Raw genomic sequence first — 12,517 nt, 5'->3', positions numbered from 1 at the left:
ACAGAGCTGCGATACAGGAAGTAAAGACCGATGGCCTGGCATGGACAAACAGACACGTGTCTACGGCTATGAGTGAGACTTGCCTCTCCAGAAGTGGTGGGACAGGAGACAGACGTCAATTAGGACACAGAAGATCTCAACAACACTACTGACCAACACACCCTGATTTTTACAGAATAACCCACTACTAATGGCACAAAGCATGTTCTTTTCAAGTGTGCAAGAAATACTTAGCAAAATAGATATTTTAAGCTATGAAACAAATGTCAATAAACATAAAAGAGAACAAATGAAACCAAGTAAGCAGAGAAAAGAAGATAGTTAAGAATCAGAGCAGATATCAATGAAAAAAAAATAGAAACAATAAAATTAAAAGCTGACTCTCTGAAAAGATTAGTAAAAATTTATAAACTTCTAACCAGAATGATCAGGAAAGAAGAGGTGCAAATTACACTATAAACAACTTCATGCAAATAAATTAGCTTAAATAGTAACAAAGTCCTTTAAAAAAAAAAAAACCCACAAAAGCTCACTCAAGGAAGAAGCTGATTTGCCCTATCACCACTAAAGAAATAGAATTCCTAATAAAAAATCTTCCCACAAAGAAAACTGACCTGATCGCCTTGCTGGTAAATTCTGTCAGAGATTTAAGGAATGAGTAGTACCACTCCTACACACACACCCGTAGGAAAATAAAGAGGAGGGGACACCCCAACCCATTCCAGGAGGCTCACACTACACGCGAATCAACACAGGACAAAAGTGTCACAAGAGAACCACACTACAGACCAAGGTGCCTCGTGAACACAGATGAACGCGTGCGCACACACGTGAGTGCTATCGGAGGAACAGAAGGCTGGTCTAACGTCTGGAAAATCAGAGGAATTCACCATGTGAACAGACTGAAGAAAGAAAACCACACGATCCTCGCAACAGAGGCAGAAACAGCAGCTGAAACTCACGAGATGGACCATTTTCAGGCGGACAAGTTAGCGCACCGAGCACATTCACGGTGCGGCGCGGCCGCCTGGAATGACACCCTGACCCGGTCGGCACTGCCTCCCCTGGCCCCCTTCTTCCGGCCCCTGGCTGGAAGGCAGCCCACCAGCCTCCGTGGCCAGGTGTCCTGTGACACACAGCCATGCAGTGTGGGACTCCTCCTGTGTAGCATCAGTAGGTGAGCGGAGGAACACGCTCACCTGGCGACGACACAGCCCTAAGAAACAGGGACACAGCAGTACCAACTGTGACAGGTGTGACCTCACCTCACGGTGCTGAATCCCAGGTGTGGGTATGGCCGCTTCCTCCTGGAGGCCCCCCGGGGAGAAGCATGTCCTCCTGCCCGTTCTTCTCCGAGAAGTGCCACATCCCCGCCATCACGGGCCAGCCGGCCCGTCCACCTCCCGGGGTCCGACCCTCCTGGTGTCCTCCCACAAGGACCCCTGGGCTCCACTGGGTCACCTGGAAAATCCAAGGTCATCTCCCCCACCTGCTGAGTCCCCTCGACCATGTGAGGTGACCCAGGTCAGAGGTGCCGGTGTGAATCGTGGACATCTTTCGGGAGCCGTTCTTCTGTCTACCACACAGACGGATCTCAAACCAAAATAACTACGCCGAGTTAAAGGGCCAAAGAAAAAGAATACTAGGATTCTGTTTCTAGAATTCCAAAAAGGAAACAAAAATCTGGCGACAGAAAGTGGAGCACGTGAAGCAGAGAGATGGGGTGGGGGCACACAGAAATGCCGGGGGGACAGACGCATCCCTCATCTGGACCGCGGTGACACCGTGTGCTCATCGGAGCATGTGCCCACACTCACGCGGGCTGCGGGGACGCTGACCAAGGGCACGTCTCACGGGCAGTTACATGACTAAACAGACCACACCCGCGACACAAGTCTGGAACCTTCAGCCTCACGGCACTTTTCACAACTGGTACCATCAATGTTACCGCGTGTATTTTCATCTGCGAACTTCTGCCTTCATGAGGAAGGTCCCTTCCCGGTGCCCAGGCTCACGTGAAGGGGAGTCAGGGACACACAGGCTCTCATGATGGTCCAGTCACTTGGCCTCAGGGTGTGCCCCCTCCCCCCAACTATTTCTACGGCCAGCCTGCTGCCACGGAACCTAGTTCAGACCCGGGACTCATTACGGATACTACAACGCCTTCCTAACAAGCTTCCCCGCTTCCAGTTTGCGGCCCGCTCCCTCCACGCTCTGCAACACCGGCCCCTCCAAGCGGCCATGCCAGCGGCCCAGCCACGCAGGGCTGTCCCACCTGCCCCGGTGTCTCCATGTGCTACTCACCATATGTGGCCTCTCTCTCCCTCTTCCAGAAGGCTAGCAAGTCTGGGAGGGGGGGCCCCTCCGACCTGTGCCTCCCGAACGCACGCCACGGCACCGCGGGAGCCTCCCCTGCCCGGCCACTGGGGGCCCAGAGCCTCGCGGGAAGGAAGGGCCCACTACCCCTAGGGGCATCTGCTCTGGTTCAGACAACCGCTCCCCAGGTCCCTGCTTCCCCCTAAACCTTCTTTCCTCTGCGCACAGCCCCACGTCCACCTGTCCTCCCCTGCTGCACGTGCTCAGCGCACATAAGGGCGCCCTCCGGCTGCTGTCTGGTCTCCCCGTCATCACCTGGACACCGCACAGCCTCATGGACCCCCGAACCCCATGGGAAGTGCCCTCCTGTACACCGGGCAAGCGCTCTCCCCACCAAGCAGATGGACACTTTCCTTTTGCCTGGATTTGGTTTCCATGTGCTCACAGGCATGTGTCCCCTGTCCCTGGGCTCCTCGGTGCCACCCCTCCCCTGCAGGGGCCCCGCTCCGGGTCTGGCTTCAGCCACCACCTCTAACAGCGGACAGGCTGGACAAGACTTCCTCCGGGAGCCACCAATGGGCCTGAGCACAATGGCACCTGGCAAGGGCGGCAGCTGTGTGGCCCTGCCGTCCCGGCTCTGGTCCCCCCGCCCTGGTCCCGATGGCTGCAGGGCCTTCCCACACGTGACGCCTTCCCAGCTGCTGAGAGTCTGACCCTGAGGGAAAGCCACGCCAAGCAGAGACAGGCTGGGCTGCCGGCGTCCCCACAACTAGTGTCGGCGGCAGGGGGACCTGTCTCCCATGAACTGGAAATTCCCAGCCAACTGTGGCAGAAAATGAACCCGGGTAGGGCTCCCCCTGATTCCGTCAGAAAACTCAAGTTTTTTCTCAGTGAAGAGTATTTTCTCAGACCCTTTCCCTACCTCTGCGAGTAATGGCTGAAAAGTCAGAATGTCGATTTTTTGTTCCACGCATTTCTTAAGTCTATCTGGTATTGGATACTGTGGAAGGAAACTTGGAAGTTGTCGTCTTGAGTTCCTTAAAAAAAGAAATTCCCAAGTCAAAAGTAATTCTTAATCACCCACACGTTTTCCACCAGCCCTTTTCACCAGACGCCCTTGTCCACTTCAGAAAGGCTAAAGGTCATTCAGTAACCGAAACTAACACGTGGACTGCTGGTGTCCATCCGTAGTCTGCAAACTCAGCTGCTTTGGGGCCCTTTCTCTCCCTGGGCCCTCTCTCGTCCTCAAGAGGAGAGGGGCTGCAGCACCCAAGGGCCCCTCGGATTCCGTGAGTCTGAAAACAGCCGCTCTTAAGCTTCCACTCAGCTAGCTCTTCTGCCACTCCGAGCCTGTCAATGCCAGAACCACCCCCGCACTGCTGCAGGACCACACGTTCGGCAGAGGCTGCTCTGATGGGCCCCGCCTTTCTGGTTTCAGCCTGGAGCTTCTCTGGGGAAACAAGCCTCGGCTCGTCCCGGAGAGGGCGGTGCGCAGGTGTCACCGAAGCCGGCCACCGCCAGGATGAGGAACATCACTGCTGCCATAGGGGAGTCTGATAGAGAATGACCAGGAAGGAAGCAGCTGGAAGAAGGGACAGTTGGAAAGAAGACAGGGTCACACGGGAGGTCCGGTGAATCTTCGATGCCAGGCTGTCCAGCTGCGTGAAGTGAAGAAAGGCACTGGGCACTCCTCCCTCATTCCAAGTCCTGCTTCCAGCTCAGGCCTGAGCGCAGAGGGTGGGACACCCGTACCCCTGCCTCCTTACTCCACAAACGGTCACCTCGGTTGTACGTCCCTGTAGCTAGGCTCTGGACGGGAAGGCTGCTTAGAGAGAAGCTCCGTGGCCGAAAGGCCCCTGGAAGCGCCAGAGCCACCAGCAGCAGCACCGGAAAGGGCCGCCACCTCCCAGCTGAGACACGGGTTGTGGCAGGAGCTCCATCAAAGCACGGTGCGAAGTACACGTCAAAAGTGGAGGCGTTCGGTAAGTGACAGCAAAGGATTAACTACGCACACGGACAGCATAAAGGGGACAGGATCCTCACCACACACACATTTAGATAAAAGGCCTGAACAGTGTCACGACTTGGCCTCAAAATGCACGCTGAGTTAACAAAACATGTCTGTTTACAGCCTAAAACGGTTGGGAACTCTGCTGAGAAGGTCCTGGCACAAAGAGGCCCTCAACAGACTGGCTAAGCAAACACAGACAATGCCATTCTGGGCGGGGAGCAAAGGTGGCAGGACGTGCGTGGTGGGGTGGTGGGCAGGTGCAGGTACTGGGAGTTCCAGGAGGCCCACGCCAACCAGGACACTCTGGGTCACTACCTTGCCAACAGGAAACCAGTGTCTCCTGGTTTAGAGACACTCCCACACAGCAAACAGGGAAGCAGCTGATCAGGGGACTGTTGGTCTAGTTCATTCCTCTAGTTAAAGCCAAATGATAACTAGAAAGTTGCCTGGCGTACCACTATGTGACAATCTGGGGTTCTTAAATGTTCCTATAATTAAGGCTCTATCATTCAGGATGTTTTCCTGCCTGTAGGCTATGGTAACTGCTCTCGTGTTCCACGTTCCATCCCCAGAACATGTCCTTTCCACGACCAATGGTTCTTACTCCTTACTGATCGCTACTGATCACTCCATGTTGGAAACTATGTCTTTTACATCTCACCTCATTTAATCTTTGTAACCAAGTGAGGGAGAGACTATCGTTTTATGAATGAGACTGAGGTTCAGAAAGGCTAAGAAACGAGCCCAAGGTCACACAGCACCTTGGTGGCAGTGCTGGATTCAAATAATGATAGAACCCCAAAGCCAACCACATACTACTCTAATAGTTTTTTTCTTTAGTCTGCAAATTAGCAACATCCTTAACACCTTACCTTAAATTGTTACTGGGCAAAAATGTGACCTGAAATTCAGGGTTTTCTAATATTAGAAGGGAAATACCCATTACTCCAGGAACTCTGGGCAGGACCGAGGTTAAACCTGTCAGTTCCTACAGCATTTGGTGGGGGGGGGGGTAGTCTTCACATCACTGAGCAGAGTCGGGAATCGTCCTCACATCCCAGCCCGATTTCCTGGCACCAAACTTCAAAACAATCTGCTTTGTGGAGATTTCTGGGTCCAGCAGCAGCAGACGGAGCACGCTGTCCCATAGCACTTTCTGGAAGCGTCTCCCCCAGTCCCTGCCTGGGCGGTCGCCCACCAGCCACACCTTGTGGCCCCCTTGCTGACGGGTGCCTCTGGGTGCCCGTGTGGGATGCGGGATGTCTCAGCAGCCAGGCTGGGCTGCTGGGAACAGAGGAGGCTGGGGGGGTGGGGAGCAGCTGGGGTGGAGTTGGGGGCGGAGGGGGGGCACAGCCTACTACTCTGTCCTCACACTGTAGAGCCATTCCGCAGGCAAAACTTGAAGAGCATCGCGGAAACACACCCCTCCCCCAAGTAAGGCGACTGAAAGAGGCGCCCGCCACAGTGCCCCCCCCCCCCCCCCCCGCCACTCTCCAACAACACAGCAGCCACACGCGTCTCTCACACCCCACGAGCGCACTGTGGATCCTGAGGCCTTTTCTGCTCACGGTACCTTTTCTGTGTGGTCACAACAACTGTAGTTTTTGTGGATGTTAACGTGGGAGAAGTTTTAGACTTCTTCCAGGAAAACGGTTCTCGGACGGCTATTAGAGACTCCTCCCCGCTGGCCACGTTCACCTCCAGGAACCGCCCGATCGTAAAGCTGGAGAAGCAGAGCAGGAGGAGCTCCCTGCAGCGGCCTGGGCTCCTTGAGAAGACAAAACGCATCAGAGTTGTGGTCAGGAGACAAGCGGGCCTGACGGAGTTTCCCTTCGTGCGCGTGTGTGACACGGGCTGCGAAACCACGGTCACCCCTAGTTTTTACTAATTCTTCTCAAAGGAAAAAAGGAACTTTCAGAAGAAAGGAACATATCATTTTCCTATGATCAAATCAGCCACATAAGCTGTAATTCTCAAACTTGAGAACAACAGGAAAGACAGTGTCGTCAAGTTTTAATCAGAACACGTACAATGTTACCAGCAATCTTGTTTTCACTCTGCTTTCTGCCCAATTTCCTCCTGCTGCTGTAATTCAGGTTCTACTGGACGCTCCACACATTGTGCTCACCTACTCCCTTTTCACAGGTCCCTCATCGTCACATTAAAGGGATCCCTTAAAGTGGTGGCACCACATACCGCTGACTGAAGGGCAATCTGTGTGAATGGTCAGTCATCCATGGGTTTGAAGCAAGGTGGCGGTTTAATCAGAGTCACATTTTAATGACGACGATGATGATTTATTTATTTTAAGAGAGACTGCACACGCACAGTGGGGGAAGGGCAGAGAGACAGGGAGAGAGAGAATCCCAAGCAGGCTCCAGGCCGTTGGCACAGAGCCCTATGCGGGGCTTGACCTCACGATCCTGGGATTGTGACCTGAGCTTAGATCAAGCGTTGGACGCTTAACTCACTGACCCACCCAGGTGCTCCCAGAGTTCCAGTTTAGAAAAGATTTAGAATTAGCAACGTAGAGGACTACTGAGAAAGGAAGAGGCCTGCAGCCCAGATGCCCAGCTGGTGGGACCAGCGGGCGGTGGGGAGCAAGCAGGCAGGGTTGGGGAGCTCAGGATTCAGGAAAGGAGGCAGAGGAGGAGAAGGACCCTCAGGCTCGCCTGCCTGCTGCATGCAGCCTGCACAGGGAGGGAGGCCTCAGCCCCCTGCCCCAGGAGCCTGTATCGGGGCCAGCTGCCCAGGTGGAGGTGGAGGTGGAGGGCAAGAAGGCCTCAGCCGAGGGAGCAGGAGTGCGAGGGGAGGGGAGGAGCAGAGGCTGAGAGTGCACAACAGGACCGAGGGTCAGAAGCCGGGTGAATGGGGTGGGGGCAGCGGGTCAGGCTTGGGGAGCAACTCCTCGGGTCGGTGAACTCACTAAAGCCATTTTCTCCCCACTGATTTTTCTCAAGGTTTTGTCTCATCAAAATAGTTAGGAATATTCTATAACCTCCAACCTAGAAGTATCACACAGGAAATCTACAGAGACGAATGTACAAATGTTCCCAAAGTAAACTCCCTCCCAACCCTCCAGCCACGTACTTTGCATCACATATAATCACGATGAGGGTTTTTCCACCTGGAGGGATGAGCCCTCCGGGTTCCAGCTCCGTCGCCTGCTTCCTTGGTATTGCCTTTTCTTTGTCTCCGTTTTCTCCTTTACAGGTACAGTCATCTGGGAGATGGAATTTAAACCAAAATTAGATCAAGGGGTAGGCTGCTCCTGACAGCAGGTGCTCGCGGAAACGAACGCTCACCCACAGACAGGCACGCACACAGCCAAAGCACCAGACAGCAGCGGACAGCGGGCAGCCTTTCCCGAGTTCAGAACCATTCACGGGAACCAGCACGTCTGAAGCACTTGTGGGATCTGTCGAGCTATTTCTGCTCTTCTCCTCAGCCACAAAACATCAGAGAAGAGCCCAGAACCAAAAAGCTCGCAGTATAATCCGTTGCACCGGCTGGAGTGCTCTGGCCACTCGGGCCCCTGGCCCCCCCAAGAGCAGCTTCACTGTCACGCAGGCCCAGCAGGGGACACAGGCAGCCAAGCCCCAGCCGGCCAAACACGGTAACAGGTGAATCGTCTACCTGGAGAGATGTCTCCGTTGTTCACCAAACTGCTCTCTGACGCCTGAGAGGTTTTGTTTTTTTGGTGGCTGTCTAGAAACGTAATATATTTATCTGAAAAATTCTTCTTCTCAGGAATAGGAACAAGAGACCCTGCCGGGCATGTCTGGCCTTTATCCAGCATTTCAAATCTGAATTGTTTAGCTTTATCCCAGCCAGCCAGTTTACAGCTGACTAAGTTTTGAGGAATGTCTCCTTTATTCCTGGAAAAAGAAAATGAGCCATGAATACAGATAAGATCCTGAAGCTAAAATAATCAGCTACCATAAGACACAGAATTCAATCTGATGGATGAGAGATGACTGTAAATACCTTTGAAAGTAAAAAGAACATTTTAGGCTGAAAAACTAAAAGATTTCCATAAAGGAAAAAATGAACAAAGTAAAGTTGGTTCTACCGAAATCCTTTAAAAAATTTTTTTTAAATATTTTTGAGAGACAGCATATGAGTCGGGGGGCGGGGGAGCAGGGGAGGGGCAGAGAGATTGGGAGACAGCAGATCTGAAATGGGCTCCACGCTGACAGCACAGAGCACGACGTGGGGCTTGAACTCACGAACCATGAGATCATAACCTGAGCCGAAGTCAGATGCTTAACCAAATGAGCCACCCAAGCGCCCCTATTCTACAGAAATTCTTAAATCACAATTTAAAACCCGTTAAACGTAATTTTATTTGAGTGCTAAACTTACTCTATCCAGATCACCATATTTTTACTTTCTCCTTCTTTTAACGTTCCAAAATTTGTCAACCTCGTGACTTCGATGTCACCTTTGTTCTTCAGTAAAAGTGCTCCACAGAACTCCTCGGCAGTCTCTTCAAAGGCAGAGGAGTCCCTGCAGAGAGCACCCATAGAACAGCATCACTGTGGCAGGCGTCCTGAAGCACCATTCCCCCTTCTCCCCAGCACCCAGGGAACTGGGATGGGGAAGACAGCAGGAGGAGCTGCATCCGGAGAGCAAAGCTCGGCCTTTGCGCTCATCAACTGGGACTGTCTTTTGGACATTCAACTGGGCAGGCAGACTGTGGGTGTGAGTGGGGAGCCCACACGGGGCCAACGCTGTGGAATGGGGTCCAGCTCACGGAGGGAACCCACACACACAGAGCCTTGATGCCCCGTGCTGCCCCCAGCAGCCTCTTCTCTGGGCACAGGAAACCTGAGTGGGGTGACAGCACCTAAACTCTCCCAACTCTCCCAGGGCAGAAACACAGGTCTTCTCTGTCCAAGGCAGTACTCCTGGGGCTAGAACAGAGCTGGGCACACAGAGGGCATTTGTTGAGCTTGTGAAGGGCGGGACATTCGTCTGTTACAAACTCGGGAAACGGGCACTGACTGCCCACTGGCTGTGAGTTCCCCGGGATCCAGCAAATTCCCTTCATCCACCGCTCACCTGCTGACCCCCCGCTCTGACCAGCGTCAGCAACGAAGGGGGGACACTTCCCTTGCCTATGAAGATGACTATTTGAGGAGGTCAACGGTCAAGGGAGAAGCCTCACGCGATCCGTCTGGGATTAGAGGGACCCTCCCCAAGGAGAATGAGCACCCCCAGACCTACATCCGAGTCCACTGCAGCCTGGGGGTCACTTGAGGAGACTCCCCAGAAACTGACCACCCACAGCCGGGGAGCCCACTGGTGGTGCCCCTGCCCACTCAACGATGCTAGTCCACACCCACTGTGAGCCACCACTCCCCTCCAAAACAGAGCAAATCGGTAAGCCACAGGGCATGTGAAAAAGTAAATGTTTAAAAAAAACCCAGATCGGGCAATAAGAATCTAGAAGAGGAGACAAACCGTAAGTCACTACAACGAATATACTTGACCCTGAGGCCTAAGATGGCAACTGCTTTCTGTCGACGATCAGTCGTGGGCCGGACCGGTCACCATCCTACAACCCTCCTGTGCCCAGGGCAATCAGGAGCCTAGTTCAATGCAGTGTTGTTTGCAAGCATTTCTGAGCTTAAACGAAGAGCCAGGGAAGCGCCTGTTTTCACGATATGGGTGTTTCCTTAAATTGGGCGGTGGCTCCAAGTGACCAGTTGCCCACTCCTGCCCCAGGGCTTTGGTAACCACACGCAAAGTAACCGCTTGAGCTAAAGCCGACCCTGCCCCAGGGCTTTGGGCTGCTGCCTGGTGGGAGCAGGACAGAGCTAGCAGGAGGCCCGAGAGCCCAACTCAGATGCGGGCGGGAACCGCTCTCTTCTCGTGGCACCGACCCCAGGCAGCGAGTCCTGCCTGTCTCATGCTCGCGCCACCGGGTCCATCAGAGGGAGCTGACACTAGAACTCCTGTGCCTCCCAGGCCTTCTTGGGCTGTGAGAGGAGGTGAGGGCAATGCGTCTGGCTTCACTGCCCCGCAGGTGGGCCTGAGCCATTCTCCAGCGGGAAGCAGGGTCCGGTGGGGCAGGGGAACGGGGGGGGGGGGGGGGCACTGAGCGGCCAAGGGTGACAGTGACTGCTAGATAGGGTGGGGCAAGGTTCCCACATGGCGGAGTCTCCCCACCCCACACATCTCCACAGCCTTGAGCCAGGCGGTCCATCCTCCTGAGTGCCACGTGCCATCCGTGACCCAGTGGCACTCCCGCGGTGCTGCTCCTCACAGTCCCCACATGTGCCCCACTCCCGAAGTGCCCGGACAGAGGCAGGTGCTCAGCGCAGAGCAGGACACAGGACACAAATTCCTTCCGGCATAGAACCTGCATTCTAAGTTTATACTCTAAGAGAGGATAAACAGAATCACTAAGGGACACGTAGAGCAAGCTCACTGGAGGTTAAGTGCTAAGGAGAGAAAGCGGCCAGAGGACAGGGCAGGAGGCAGGGCAGGGCTGCCATTTACACTGGGAGCTCAGGGGAGGCCCCACTGTGTGTCATACACACACGTGGACAAGGTGGGAGGTTACTGGGGCCATAGAATGAAAGAAATTCAACAATTCTAAGAACCTACTATGTTCAACACTTTAAAAAAAAAAAACGCCAACCTGTGAAAGACGAACAAAAGATTTAAGAACCCACCAGAATGTGAACACTGCCAATAAGACTAAGAGTTAAGAAGGAACCATTAACTCGAACTTCAATCAGACACAGAGACCGCTGAAAACCTTCCAGAAGATACTCTCCCTTTAACTACCCACTTCAGGATTTGGACAGGCTATGACCTGAGGTTATTCAAGCAACTCTTAAAATACACTTATATTGGGCCTCTCCCTTCCCAGAGAAGAAAGCCATTTCCCCATTACCGTCTTTTCACTGGGGTCATCCACAGGGCTCTCCAGACGTAGCATGACTGGCTGCTCTCCACCACCACGGCACTGACCATGTCATGTCTTCGAGGCACATATCCTTCAGTAAGTTTCACAGAGTCCAAGGTGAAAAAGACGCTGTCGTCTATCACCCCGTTTTTCCCACAGAGGCTGGAAATGCAGACCTGTGAGCACAGCAGCAGACAGCTGTTCAGACGTGTGCGTGCTGGGGGCCTCCCTCCAAGACCAGAAACACTTGTTGAACCGAGGGGCAACACCTTCCCTGGACCCCACTGTAGACCAAGTCCAACCTCTGGCAGGGGTGGGGGGGCTGGTCTCAGAGAAGCAAAGCCATGATGATTTCATGAACGTGGAAGGACCCCGGAGCCAAGGCCGAGGTAGCACGGTGGGAGCGTGTCAGGCAGCACCCTCAGCCCCAGCGTCCAGTGGCCAAGCACACCCGCTGTCACGGGCAGGCGCCAGTCCCGCACCCACCCCACTCAGTCCCAGCGGTCACACTTTCACATGCTGTGTCAACTACAGAGCTCAGAGTTTCACGGGATGAGTGAGCCAGGCGACCTCCAATTACGTCCCTGCGGAAACCAGTGCTCTCGGCAGGGAAACAGGGGCTTTTTGGCCAAGACTGAGCCTTACTTAGCTTGACTTCCCAACGCACCCAGGAGAAGCCTGGGCTGTGGAAACGCAGGAAGATGAGGGCAAGCGAGGGCCAACACCTACCCTGTCCACGCGCTTGTACCTCAGCGGCTTCACGGAGATGGCCTCGCTGATCCATGTGCCTGGCCGGATCCAGTACTCTGCCTCCACCCAGTCTCCCTTGCAGGGCTCGAAACCTGCAAGCAGGGAAACCATGGTGCTTACTCAGTAATGCTGGTAATTATCAATGTGTGCAATTCATTCTGAAGTTCTGATTCACTGAAACCAGTTCCGTCCTCTCTAACGAGCAGTTTACCAATCTTAGTTCTCATCTAGGTTCACCCACTTGAACGGAGCAGACGATGTTACAAGACCAACCTTTCCACAGCTTTACCTTCTCTTGCCTGCGAGGGCGAGGGCAGGGAAATCGGGGAGGGCTGTGGCCAGCGCGGTCACACACCTGGGCCGTACGGTCTCAGGATCCTATCTACTTTCAGATGGCGCCCACTGTTTTCAGAAGTATTAGTAACGACTGCAGCAAAACAAGCTGAGCAGCAGATTTCTTACACCTCCAGCTTCTAGGGAGGGCAGGCACATGTGTGGTTTCTCTAGTAGGTGGGCACGCC

The 12,517-nt window shown here is 53.9% G+C and overlaps 1 protein-coding gene across 6 annotated transcripts in view; it reads right to left on the bottom strand.

Moving 5' to 3' along the window:
- MOV10L1 (Mov10 like RNA helicase 1) overlaps positions 1–12,517 on the bottom strand; it is a 72,632-nt gene that overhangs the window by 41,548 nt on the left and 18,567 nt on the right. For 4 of the 6 annotated variants that reach the window (XM_078449267.2, XM_078449265.2, XM_078449266.2 and 1 more), the window contains 7 exons: positions 11,976–12,088; positions 11,235–11,422; positions 8,693–8,836; positions 7,964–8,205; positions 7,418–7,550; positions 5,901–6,095; positions 3,239–3,353 (listed from right to left, as the gene is read on the bottom strand). In XM_078449267.2, coding sequence (XP_078305393.2) covers positions 3,239–3,353; positions 5,901–6,095; positions 7,418–7,550; positions 7,964–8,205; positions 8,693–8,836; positions 11,235–11,422; positions 11,976–12,088 — 1,130 coding nt within the window. The other 2 variants (XM_078449269.2, XM_078449268.2) reach the window with 2 other exon arrangements.

This window comes from Panthera onca, chromosome B4 (genome assembly GCF_046562875.1).
Source record: "Panthera onca isolate mPanOnc1 chromosome B4, mPanOnc1 haplotype 2, whole genome shotgun sequence".
NCBI lineage: Eukaryota > Metazoa > Chordata > Mammalia > Carnivora > Felidae > Panthera > Panthera onca.
The sequence above is the reverse complement of the archived record's forward strand: the minus strand, read 5'-3'. Positions and strand labels throughout refer to the sequence as shown.